Here is a 13,501-nt window from a genome sequence, read left to right on the forward strand (position 1 = left end):
GTCTTTTGTTTTATCCCCAAACTTTGTGTAAAATTTTCCTTCAACTATATAAACACAACCCCCCCCACCCAATATAGCACATATCATCATCCATCTTTAAGTAAAATTGACACTGGGAGATGATACCCTTTTACTTTTCCTATGCCTGTAACAACTCCTGACACATGCATATGTGCAATCACACCTACTCTGGGACATATCTATACCACAGTACAAGAAACTCAGTTTTAAGAACTACTGCTTTTCATAGGCAACCAAAGCAAAATTTGACAAATTAAATTACGTCAAGCTAAAAAGCTGCTGCACAGCAAAAGAAACTATCAACGAGGCAGGTGGATTGTTTGAGCTCAGGAGTTCGAGACCAGCCTGAGCAAGAGTGAGACCCCGTCTCTACTAAAAATAGAAAGAAATTATATGGACAACTAAAAATATATACAGAAAAAAATTAGCCGGGCATGGTGGCGCATGCCTGTAGTCCCAGCTACTTGGGAGGCTGAGGCAGGAGGATTGCTTGAGCCCAGGAGTTTGAGGTTGCTGTGAGCTAGGCTGACGCCACGGCACTCTAGCCTGGGCAACAGAGTGAGACTCTGTCTCGAAAAAAAAAAAAAAAAGAAAAGAAATAAGTCAAGCATAGAAAGACAAATTCCACATGTTCTCACTCATATGTGAGAGCTAAATATTAAAAAACAATTGATCTCATGGACACAGAGAGTAGAATGATGGTTACCAGAGGATGGGAAGGGTAGCAGGGATAGAGAGATAAAGTGGGATGGCTAAAGGGTACAAAAATGTAGTTGGATAGTTAGATAGAATGAACAATATTTGATAGCACAACAAAGTGACTATAATCAACAGTAAGTTAGGGTATACTTTAAAATAACTAAAAGAGTGGAATTGGAATGTTCCTAACACAAAGAAAGGTTAAACGCCTGAGGTAACAGATACCCCAATTACCCTGATTTGATTAATTCACATAGTATGACTGTATCAAAACATCACATGTACCCTATAATGATATACACTGTTATGTACCCATAATAATTAAAAATAAAAAAATTTTTTTTAAAGAATTCCTGCTTTTGATTAATCTGACTGGATTTAAAAATTGATACATACAAAAATTTTATATAAAGGTAATATTCCTTGAATGGAAGGTGGCTTGTCTTCCTAATTTGATGTATCTACTCCTGCTTACTTAATTCTGAACCTTACAAATAAAAAGCATCTCTGTGACAAATAATCATTTAAGTTATGGTTTCATTTAGTTAAAAATTATCCCAAAATACATTTTTTTCCAGTACGAGGCTTTCACAGGTTCAAAAGGCTTAGGCAGAGTAGCAATCCAATTTACGTACACAAGAATGTCCCCATACTCCTATTTCTTCCTCATAAAAGTTACTTTTGTTGCCCTTGCTGAAAAAAATAAAAAATGGGTGATTTTACTTGGTCGTGTTCTTAGTGTTCCCTTTTAAAAGAAAGAATTTACCACTCAAATAAACTAGTACTCTCTCGAGAATACTACTATAATAGAAACCGTTCCTACTATTCTTTTAACTAACCCATGTAAACAGGAATGATAGAAATTTAAGTTGTCTAGGCCAGTGCTAATCAAAGTTGGTCCATAACAAGATAAGAAGCTTATGCCAGAATGTTAAACAATGGACTATCTTCATACAGAAAATCTTGATCCAAAAAAATGAAATATTAGCTGAGCTAAATAATAAATTGTATGCTTAGTGATGAGGCTGGTTTACATTTTGGGTCCAAGTTCTTAATCTCATTTTGGAGTGGTAATGCCACAATCCTCAGATAAGCAGTCAAGCCCACAGACAATACTTGTGAGTAACACTGGGGTCTGGCAACTCGACTCACTTAGCCACAGTTCACTTAGAACAGATGTATAGTAAGTCTTACCTTTGTGGTAGATAAATGTGCTGGCAAATTACATACGGTACAGAATTCTGAGAATAAGGAAAGTTTTAGTTTTTCCTAAGGTACTTTATCTCATTTCACCTTTAATATACCCTAAAAAGTAGAGTTATACTTTATAGGGCATGATCTCATATATAGGTTAAAAAAAGAGACAATAGAACAAAAGTATTGGGGCCCATGTTCTCTAGCTGACTTTAGTTAGTGGCAGAAGCTAGAACAGGTACTTTATTCCTTAACCATTAATGGAAACTGAAAAGTGAGAGGATATTACATACAAGCCTCACCTTTAGTGATGCTGAGTGTGTTATCACCACTTGCTACAAAATCATAAAGTGCAACGAAGAGATTAGGGTCACTCTCAGTGGCTCCAAGCAAGTTCTCCTTGGAGCTCCACCTGATAGCTTCATTCAGTGCCTGGGGTTCAACATCACAACCGTAGGGGCGATGCAAGGCTTCTGAAAGACATACCAAAAGAAAGGAATTCACAAGTTCAACAGCTAAAACTTCATTTGATTTCAGTACATGCACAGTTCAGCTGCTGGCTCCAGAGTGAGACAGAACTGTACAGTTTGTGGAGTCATGAAGAATGAGCAAATAGACTCTGTGTCTCCTGAGCATGAGGAAGCAATTTACTTGTTGAAAATATAACAAAGTAGTCAGAGAAAAGACCACAAAATGAGAGTTTAACCCTAATTTATATGCGGTCACCAAAATCAGACATAAATGAATAGGAAAAGCATAGTTTTCTCAAAATGAAAAAAAAAAAATCTCAAAAAGAAATGGCTACAAGCAAACATAAGCTATTTTGTTGTGGTGGTGGTGGTGGTTTTAAAGAAGAAACAGTTATGTTTTATAAGTCTTCCCAAACTATCTTTCTTTCTTTACTCTCTTAATAAAAAAACAAATTATAGAACAGACAAGAGATTATTTTTCAGAACTATGTACATATTATATAAATCCAGGCCCTCTATTTACATGTAGAAAAAATTACAGAAATAGTGCTCCTGGAAAAAAACCCCTAAAATTATCTGCAAAGCAACAGAAACCTGTTGCTTGCTTTTTTAAAAAACAAAACAAAACAAGACAGAAGGGGCCTCACTGTGGTGTCCAGGCTGGAGTACTCTGCCTATTCACAGGCATGATCCATAGAGCACTGCAGTCTGGAATGCCTGGGCTTGAGCAATTCTCCTGCCTCAGCCTCTGGAGTAGCTGGGACTACAGGCTGTTCATTATTTCATTGACAATTTTTCTTACTCCATTTTGTTTTCCTGGGCAGTGGACTTTTGTAAGATATTAATAACTTAATTGAAAGTCCTAGAAAATATCAACATCATTGCACATTTATTGAGTTTCTGCAAAGCGTAGTGGTTGAAGCCTTTAAGATCTATTTCTTCCTCAAGGCTTTACAGTTCCTAATTCGTACTATATAAACAGGTGAACCCTACACCATCTTAAAGATCACCTGCTTCTCACAGCTCAGGTTGATTATACAAAAAAATACACTGTTCTTCTAGTAGTAATTATTCTTGATCATTGAGACTATTTTTAATGGTTGTCTGCCAAGGCAAACTATCCAGCTGCCTATGTCACATAACAACATCTTTCCATTATGTTTCTCTCCCTCCACTCATTTTTAATGTAAAATTGGTTTTATCATATATGAAGGGGAAAAACCTTGAATCTGTAGTTTTATTTCTTTTCAAATCCATTCCCTCTTCTCCATCTCTATTGCCAGTGACTTGGTTCAGATCCCCAGCATCTCTCACCTGGACTACTGCCTCCAGTCTTGTCTCCCTCAAAGCCATCCTCCACACAGCTGGCAAAGTGATCTATTTAAGAAAAAAATTTGACCACGTCACTCTTCTTAAGCCTCTTCAGTAGTTCACCATCAAGCTAAAGTCTCTTTATCATGACCTTCAAGACCTTTCATGATCAGGTCTCTGCCTACTTCTCCAGCTTTGCCTTCCCCCACCTCAAATTGAAAACTTTAACATACACCAGGCTGCTTCCCATCTTTTGGACTTTGTTCACACAGTCTAGCCTACCTGGAATGGGTTCTCATCCCATGTTTCTTTTGTCTGGCTGACTTCGACTCATAATACTCAGCTCTGATATACAGTATTCCCCTTTATGCCCAGGGAATACATTCTAAGACCCCCCCCCAATGGATGCCTGAAATCATGAATACTACTGACCACCCTACATACCATGTTTTTCCCGATACATACATATCTGTGATAACGTTTAATTTACAAATAAAGCTCAGTAAGAGGTAATAATAACCAATAATAAAATAGAACATTATAACAATATACCATAATAAAAGTTATATGAATGTGGTCTCCCTCTCTCCCTGTCTCTCAAAATATCTTAATATTTTCAAACTGAGGTTGACCATGGGTAACCAAAACTGCAGAAAGTGAAACCATGGAAAACGGGGGGAAACAACTGTAATCTCCCCTAGGAAACCTAACATTCTCCTCTTCCCTCTGACCTCAAAAGCATTACACTGGCTACATTAACATCCTCTATCTTTATCTTTATATTTATAATATACTCTATGTTTGTTTCCCAAACTTCATAATGTGCTTCCTGGAAATAAGAACTGTACCTTTTTTCTGTCAAGAGTTATATAATATCTAAAGAGAAGAAAAGAAGATAATAAAAAATAAAGTTAAATTTAAAAAAAATTTAAAAAGAGTTAACATGTGTTCAATAGCTGTTAGCTGCTAAATGAATGCCCAAATTACACAAAAATATAAGTGACAAGAAACAATGAGATGTATCTTAATCTTAAAATCATATTGAACAAGGTTTAAAAATTAGCTTCATGACTGTCTATATGACATGGAAGAAATTGCTGCTGTCGGCTAGACCTGTGATTCTCCTAACAGTTGTAGAGTTTCACTTCATCACATTCCTTCCTTCTCTCAAAAGAAATACATGTTTAAAATTCTAGTTAATTAAGTTTTGTTTTACACAAGAATATCATGATAAACTTAAAGATATGTCCAGACATCCTGAAAATTTAAAACAGATATGTTGCTCCTTGTTTAAATGCAGTTATAGTAAATGGGAACAGTTGTATTATATACCGGGATAACCAATTTAGGATTACCAAATAAACAAAAATCCACATTATAAGAAACATCCTTCAAATTTTGTCTTTATTCCAATGAAAAAATTATCTCCCCTCGCATAAATTCCACTGGGCTACAAAATACCAACACTTTACTAAAATGAAAAGAATTGCCAAAAAGAAGTAGTACAGCAAATATCCATATTTATTTGTGTCCATACTGAACACTGCTCAATCCACACTAGGTATTTCTTTTGCCAGTGGCAGTGGTAACACATTACAATGGTTTGTAACTATTACTCTACTTAATGATTATCAAACAGTTTAAGTACATGTCACTCTTTTTAGATAGAGGAAGAATCTCCCTCTTTTGAAATTTTAAGAGGAGGCCAGGCATGATGGCTCATGCCGGTAATCCCAGAACTTTGGGAGGTCAAGGCAGGAGGATGGCTTGGGGCCAGGAATTTGAGACCAGCCTGGGCAACGTAGTGAGACTTTGTCTCTATCAAAAACAAAAAAGAGAAATAAAAACTCAACAGTAAGAACTTTTGTACTATCAACCACCAAGTTAGAAGTAGTACTAAGCAAACACTAAAGCCAACTTTTAAGCCCTACCAGGAAAAAACAGCAAATGCCATACATTTATATCTTACTTTGTGAGACTCAGTATATTAAAATTTAAGGTTTACAAACTAGTAATTTCCGCAAACACCTATTGTATGTACAAGGCGCTGTGCTGTGCTTCAGAATACAAAGATAAGATATTACTAGTAACACCATTTGGACTTTTTTTGAGACAGAGTCTCACTCTATTGTCCAGGCTAGAGTGCTGCGGCATCAGCCTAGCTCACAGCAACCTCAAACTCCTGGGCTCAAGTGATCCTCCTGCCTCAACCTCCCGAGTAGCTGGGACTACAGGCATGCGCCACCATGCCCAGCTAATTTTTTCTGTATATATTTTTAGTTGTCCAGCTAATTTCTTTCTATTTTTAGTAGAGACGGGGTCTCACTCTTGGTCAGGCTGGTCTCGACCTCCTGAGCTCACACGATCCACCCGCCTTGGCCTCCCAGAGTGCTAGGATTACAGGCATGCGCCACCGTGCCCGGCCACCATTTGGACTTAATATGCAAAACTATTATACACCCCTCCCTCCAAACTTGCTTTTCCCACAGAATTCCCCAACTCAGTTAACAGCAAACCCATCTTTTCAGGTGCTAAGGCCTAAAACCTTGGAATCATTCATGAGTCCTTTCCTGCTCTCACATACTACTTCTAATCTGTTCAGAAATTCTGTTGGCACTGCCTTCAGAAACATATCCACAATCAATCCATTTCTCATCTACCCTCTCCACTACCACCACCCTGTCACCACCGTCATCTCTCAGCTAGATTATTTCACTAGAGTATTAACTGGATTTCTATGCTTCTATGCTTGCTCCCTATTGTTATTCTCCACATACCAGCTAACTTTTAAAGCATAAATCAGATTGTGTTACTTCTTTGTTCAAGACGTTTCAATGGCTCCTCATTTTAAAGTAAAAGCCAAAATCCTTAAAGGGCCTACAAGGTCCTTCATAAGTTGTCTTGCCCAATTCATCTCCTCCTACTATTCTACCTCCAGTTTACCTCATTCTGGCCACTGGCCTCTGTGCTATTGCTTGAACATGGCAGGCACACTCTGGCCTCAGGACCTTTGTACGGGCTTCCCCTTCTCCCTAAAATACTCTTCCCCATGACATTTTGCTCAAATGTTAAACTCTCAGTAAGGTGTTCTCTGACGGTTCTATTGTAAAGTGCATCTATTCCTAGTGACACTCCCACATCCCCATGTCTCCTTTCCTGATTTATTTCTCTCCATAGCTCTTATTACCACCAAACATACTGTATAATTTACTTGTTTTTATATTCATGTTTATTATCTAAGTCTCCCCACTAAAATGTAAGTTTCATGAGAACAAGCATTTTTGTCTGTTTTGTTCACTGAACAGAACAATGCCTGTATTTTAAGAGGCTCTCAAAAAATATTCGTTGAATGAATGAATGAATCGTGCATATTGCCATACTCACAAAGGATGCTCCGAGAGAACAGAATGTAATATAAAACTCCGGAGTTAGGCAAGGTTTCAGACTTTAAATTGGATAAGCATTTAAACTGGATGAGCAGGAATTCTGCACTGATGACAGTAGAGTGACAGACTGTCAATGTGCAAGGTTATGTGTGTCCTTCATCTCTACTGAGGAGGAAGTCCAGCCCAAAGAAGGACTGCTAAAGACAAGTCCCTGTCTTGAAAATCATGTTATTTGACAAAAGGAGAAAACAGAATGAGATACACAGAACAAGTTTATGTAAATTTAAAAGATACATACAGGCTAAATAATACTATATACTTCTGAAACATACAAAGTGATAAATGTAGGCTAAAAGTCATTTTTGAGGCCAAAGTACTTAAAGAACCACAACTTGGGAAACAATCCTTTTTATTCCCTACTCCCCTTCTTCCCATCCCTAGTTTTATGGTCTTTTTGATTGAGTCAAAAGATCTCATTTCCTTCCTTTCTTCTTTTCTTCCCACTCCTCTTTTGTTCTCACAGAACTGAGGGTCAATTTCCTGTATAATCCATCTGCACAGGATATCCACTTAAACGCCATCCTACCCACAAGCACCAAACAAACGAACGGAAAACTTTTTCAAAGAAAAAAATATCCTAACATTTTTCTGAGGCAAAGAACGAACATGTGTGGAATTACACAGAGTTAAAGAACTAAACAGGGGAGAACAAGCTAAGCCATAAAGAAAAACAAAATGAGACCGGGCACGGTGGCTCATGCCTGTAATCCTAGCACTCTGGGAGGCCAAGGCGGGTGGATCGTGTGAGCTCAGGAGGTCGAGACCAGCCTGACCAAGAGCAAGACCCCATCTCTACTAAAAATAGAAAGAAATTAGCTGGACAACTAAAAATATATACAGAAAAAATTAGCTGGGCATGGTGGCGCATGCCTGTAGTCCCAGCTACTTGGGAGGCTGAGGCAGGAGGATTGCTTGAGCCCAGGAGTTTGAGGTTGCTGTGAGCTAGGCTGACACCATGGCACTCTAGCCTGGGCAATAGAGTGAGACTCTGTCTCAAAAAAAAAAAAAATGAAACGAAATGAAACGAAAAGAAAAGAAAAACAAAATGAAAAAAAGCCTGTGGGAAGAGCAAGTAAATGTCAAAGCATTACCCAGTGGGTCTAGTCTATGCCACTGTCCTCACCAGTTCAGATAGACACGTCTGGATGATTCAGATGTACTACACCCGCCCAAATGCAAGTGAGTAGGCTGAGAATGTTTTATTTTTGAACAAAGTAAAATGACTTGTATATATTAGGTACCTTAGATAGAAAGCTAACTTATCTTCCATTAATCACTGCTATCGAGGTAGATCACGGACTTAAGATGAGACAATGGAAGACTCTGATTTTCACTTACAGTACGTAAAGGACCCAGGTAGCAGATACATTTGGCAATTAAGAAAAGGCAATTTTATTATTTTTTTCCTATTGCTACAGTTGTAGGATACAAAAACAAAAAGCAGAACAGAAATAGCAGCTTCTCCAAAGTAAATTATCATGATTAAACAAGTTAAAATCCCTAATAAAACTCAAATTCAGAGAAAATTCCCAAGTTTAATGTTTAATTTTATTAAAAACTTTCCACCAATTACTCATTCAATAACTTTTATCAGTTTAATGAGAAATTTGTCAGGTAGTAATTGGAGAAATTAATATACAAAATTTTCAGTTTAGCTATTTTCAAGTATTTTATAAACCCATATCTTGTCAGAATTCTACTTTATCTGATTACATATTCCCTAAGAAGCTAATAGCTTTTAATTCCTCTTTTAAAAACTATGTAAGGTAGTCAGATAAATTATTCAACAGTCCTTAACATAGCCTAAATTCTTCACATCAAACCATATATATCTTATTATCACAAAGTATTATATATTATTCATACATTCTTCTATTCAATAAATATTTATTGAAATCCTATTATAAAATACCAGGAAAAAAAGCACATAAACCTTCACTGACCAAAAATGAAAACAGTAACAGCAGTAGATAAGATTAAGTTTTTGAAATCTCCATTCACACTTGATTAATATGGTTATCTAAGCTCCCCAAACTATCCACTCTGAACCATACCTGTTAGGTCGGGTAGAGCAGATTCCGAGGCCTCGGTGCACAGGCAGCAAAGCGACCTGTCCTGATCTCTACCATAACTATTAGGTGGAAGCAGAACTGTCCCAAAGATCATACCTCTTCCCAGAAACACAAAAGTTAAACTGTTCTATGGAAAGAGGAAGTCTTAGCATTCCATGCTCTGACAAGCAATACCACATGCATGTGACATTTACTCATGTACTCAGTGGCCAGAGGAAACCAATAAAAGGGTAAGTGTTCGTAACTCCCAAAGTGGGTGGAGACTGACCCAAAGGAAAATGTCCAGTAATCAGCAAAAGACTAAGTCAGAATGAAGTTGCTTCAAAAAACCCTGGAAATATTTTTTAAATATCCATAAATAAAATAAAAACCAACACATACATGAGTAACAAATGGCTTAATAAATGATGTAGGGATTAGTACATATAGTTCTCATTCCCTAAGGAGATGACAAAGTAAGAAAATGTAGAGAAAAGTTTCCTTGGAGAAAACCTGTTTACACTAAAACACCAAATCTACTTTTAAAAGAGAGGGAACGCCTAGCAAGACTCATCTTTTACATCACTTAAATAGTTCAAGAAACCACAAATCCAAAGTGAAAGAAATAGTTATGATCTGATTCATAAACACAGAAGCCAAGAATAACTACATTCACTAACATTTTGGCTCTATACCTTAATAAAGATTAAAAACATGGCACATAGTGTTGAAAAACTTGAGAGTTAAAACTTTTAAAAACAAAACCCATCGTGATTTGATTTTTGTGAGAGGTGAAAGCTGTGGGTCCTGTTTCAGTCTTCTACATGTGGCTATCCAATTTTCCCAGCACCATTTATTGAATAGGGATTCTTGTCCCCAGAGTATGTTTTTGCCTGCTTTGTCAAAGATTAGGTGTCTATATAAGGATGGTTTTATATTTGGATTTTCCGTTCTGTTCCACTGGTCTGTGTCCCTGCACTTGTGCCAATACCAGGCAGTTTTAAGAACCACAGCCTTGTAATATAGTTTGAAGTCTGGAAAATTAATACCTCCCATTTTGTTTTTATTGCTTAAAATTGCTTTTGCTATATGGGGTCTTCTCTGATTCCATACAGAGTGTATAATTATTTTCTCTACATCTGTGAAAAATGATGTTGGTAATTTAATAGGGATTGCATTGAATCTGTAGATCACTTTGGGTAGTATAGACATTTTAACAATGTTGATTCTTCCAATCCACGAGCATGGTATGGTTTTCCAACTATTTACAAGTTCTGCTATTTCCTTCCTCAGTGTTTCATAGTTTTCCCTATAGAGGTCCTTTACCTCTTTAGTTAAATATATTCCTAGATATTTTATTTTCTTTGTTGCTATTTTGAAGGGTACTGAGTCTTTAATTTGGTTCTCCGATTGACTGTTATTGGCATATATGAATGCCTCTGATTTGTGTATATTGATTTTGTAACCTGAGACTTTGCTGTATTCGTTAATCAATTTCAGGAGTCTCATGGTTGAATCCTTGGGGTTTTCCAGATACAACATCATATCATCAGCAAAGAGTGAGAGTTTGATCTCTTCTTTCCCTATTTGGACTCCTTTGATTCTGCTCTCTTGCCTGATAGTTCTCGCAAGGACTTCCAATACTATGTTGAAAAGTAATGGGGACAGTGGGCAGCCCGGTCTGGTTCCAGTTCTAAGTGAGAATGCTTTCAATTTTTCTCCATTCAGTATGATGTTGGCTGTGGGTTCGTCATATATGGCTTGTATCATTTTTAGGTAGGTGCCATCTATGCCTATTTTGTTAAGCGTTCTTATCATAAAAGGATGTTGAATTTTGTCAAATGCTTTTTCTGCATCTATTGAGAGGATCATATGGTTTTTATTGTTGCTTCTATTTTATGTGGTGAATTACATTTATAGATTTACATATTGGATAACAGACTTAAACCTTAGGTGTGAAACGATCAGAATTCTAGAAGAAAATGTAGGAAAGACTCTTACAGACATTGGCTTAAGCAAAGAATTTATGAAGAAGACCCCTAAGGCAATCACAGCAACAACAAAAATAAATGAATGGGACCTGATTAAATTAAAAAGCTTCTGCACAGCCAAAGAAACAGTCTCGAGAATAAACAGACCACCTACAGAATGGGAAAAAATTTTCACATACTACACATCAGATAAAGGACTGATAACAAGAATCTATATAGAACTCAGGAAAATCAGCAAGAAAAAAATCAAACAACCCTATCAAAAAGTGGGCAAATGACATGAATAGAAATTTCTCAAAAGAGGATATAAGAATGGCTAACAAACATATGAAAAAATGCTCAACATCCCTAATCATCAGAGAAATGCAAATCAAAACCACAATGAGATATCACTTAACTCCAGTGAGAATGGCCTTTATCAAAAAGTCCCAAAACAACACATGTTGGCGTGGATGTGGAGAGACAGGAACACTCATACACTGCTGGTGGGACTGCAAACTAGTGCAACCCCTGTGGAAAGCATTATGGAGATATCTTAAACAGATTCAAGTAGACCTACCATTCGATCCAGCAATCCCATTATTGGGCATATACCCAAAGGAACAAAGGTCATTCTATAACAAAGACACATGTACCCGAATGTTTATAGCAGCACAATTCACAATTGGAAAGATGTGGAAACAACCCAAATACCCATCAATTCATGATGGGATTAGTAAACTGTGGTATATGTATACCATGGAGTATTACTCAGCTATAAGAAATAATGGAGATACGACATCTCTATGGTTCTCCTGGAGAAAGTTGGAACCCACTATATTAAGTGAAGTATCCCAAGAATGGAAAAACAAGCATCACATGTACTCACCAGAAAATTGGTTTCCCTGATCATCACCTAAATTCACATCTGGGAATGATACCAATCGGATATCAGACTGAGGTGGGGGGTGGGGGAAGGGAATGGGTATATGCCTACATGATGAGTGCATTGCGCACCGTCTGGGGAATGGTCATGCTTGAAGGTGCTGACTCGGGGAGGGGGGGGATGTGAGGAGGGGATGGTATATACCTACATGATGAGTGCAATGCGCACTGTCTCGGGAACGGTCACACCTGGAGCTTGGGGGGACAGGTGGTACATGGGCAACGTATGTAACCTGAACTTCTGTATCCCCCATAATAAGCAGAAGAAAAAAAAAAAAAACCCAAATCTTTGTTAATATATAGGAACAAAGTTAAATAAAATTTAAGAACCTGAAAATGAGTACCTGTGAGAATTAAACTAGTAAAATGCACAAATAATAGATAACTTTAGTGGTGTAATATATAAAAATAATACAAAAGAGTGTTTTATAACTGTGTAGCTGACAACACTCATTGACTCAATAAATATTTATTTATTAAGCATCTACTATGTACCAACCACTGTTCTTGGTCAATAAAAGTAACAGCATAAAATTACGGGATAGCAGGACTAAAATAGCCATCAATAAAGTTGAAAAATAAAATGAGAGTTTAACTTTATTAGAGAAAGAGTAACTTTGATATGGGTAATTATTAACAGTTCAAAAGAATAAAGCTTGTGTTTTCAAAGAGATTAACCTTTATAAAGCTAGTACTGTCAACATTATAGGGAAAGCAAGAGCTAAATGACTAAAGGTTACCTCAATTATTACTAAAAGTTTAATACCAGATTGAATTCTCATTCTCTGGATTAAAAAATGTATGGGAAGGGAACTCCATAATCCATGGTCTATCCATATGTAGATTCTATATCATATGATTTATTATTTAACCAATAATCTGCTATTTAAACTACCAATATTAATAGTTACATCTTCAGTTGCTCTTATATTGTAACTTGGAGTAAAGCGGAGATAAATGGATAAACAAAGCATGGTATATACACACAATGAAATATTACTAACCCACAAAAAGGAGTAAAATTTTGATATATACTACAACATAGGAACATTATGCTAAGTGAAATAGTTCTGCAAAAGGATGGCTGTATAATCTTGTGATTTAATGCTACTGAAATGTATACCTAAAAATAGTGAAAATGGTAGATTTTATGTTGTATGTATTTTACCATAATTAAAAATTAAAATTACTGAGGTCTCTAAAGACCATCTGCTTATGTGGGTTATTTCTATCATTATTTATCATGTTTGAAATTAAAACTGATAAATTTTAAGAATTTAATTCTATAACAATAAACCCATTATGTTAATATAAATAATACGTTTAATTAACAAATAACTACTTTTCAAAAGAGAATTAAGAGATAAAAGTACCATTTTCATTTTTTGCAAATC

General features: G+C 36.4%; 1 protein-coding gene across 8 annotated transcripts in view; it reads right to left on the bottom strand.

The window, feature by feature from the left end:
• ABL2 (ABL proto-oncogene 2, non-receptor tyrosine kinase) overlaps positions 1 to 13,501 on the bottom strand; it is a 115,027-nt gene that overhangs the window by 20,238 nt on the left and 81,288 nt on the right. For 3 of the 8 annotated variants that reach the window (XM_069480270.1, XM_069480268.1, XM_069480273.1), the window contains exon 2: positions 2,217 to 2,387. In XM_069480270.1, the coding sequence (XP_069336371.1) occupies positions 2,217 to 2,387 (171 nt within the window). Of the gene's footprint in view, positions 1 to 2,216; positions 2,388 to 3,698; positions 3,762 to 9,195; positions 9,335 to 13,501 lie in introns of those variants that run through there. The other 5 variants (XM_069480269.1, XM_069480266.1, XM_069480272.1 and 2 more) reach the window with 4 other exon arrangements.

This window comes from Eulemur rufifrons, chromosome 8 (genome assembly GCF_041146395.1).
Source record: "Eulemur rufifrons isolate Redbay chromosome 8, OSU_ERuf_1, whole genome shotgun sequence".
NCBI classification, from domain to species: domain Eukaryota; kingdom Metazoa; phylum Chordata; class Mammalia; order Primates; family Lemuridae; genus Eulemur; species Eulemur rufifrons.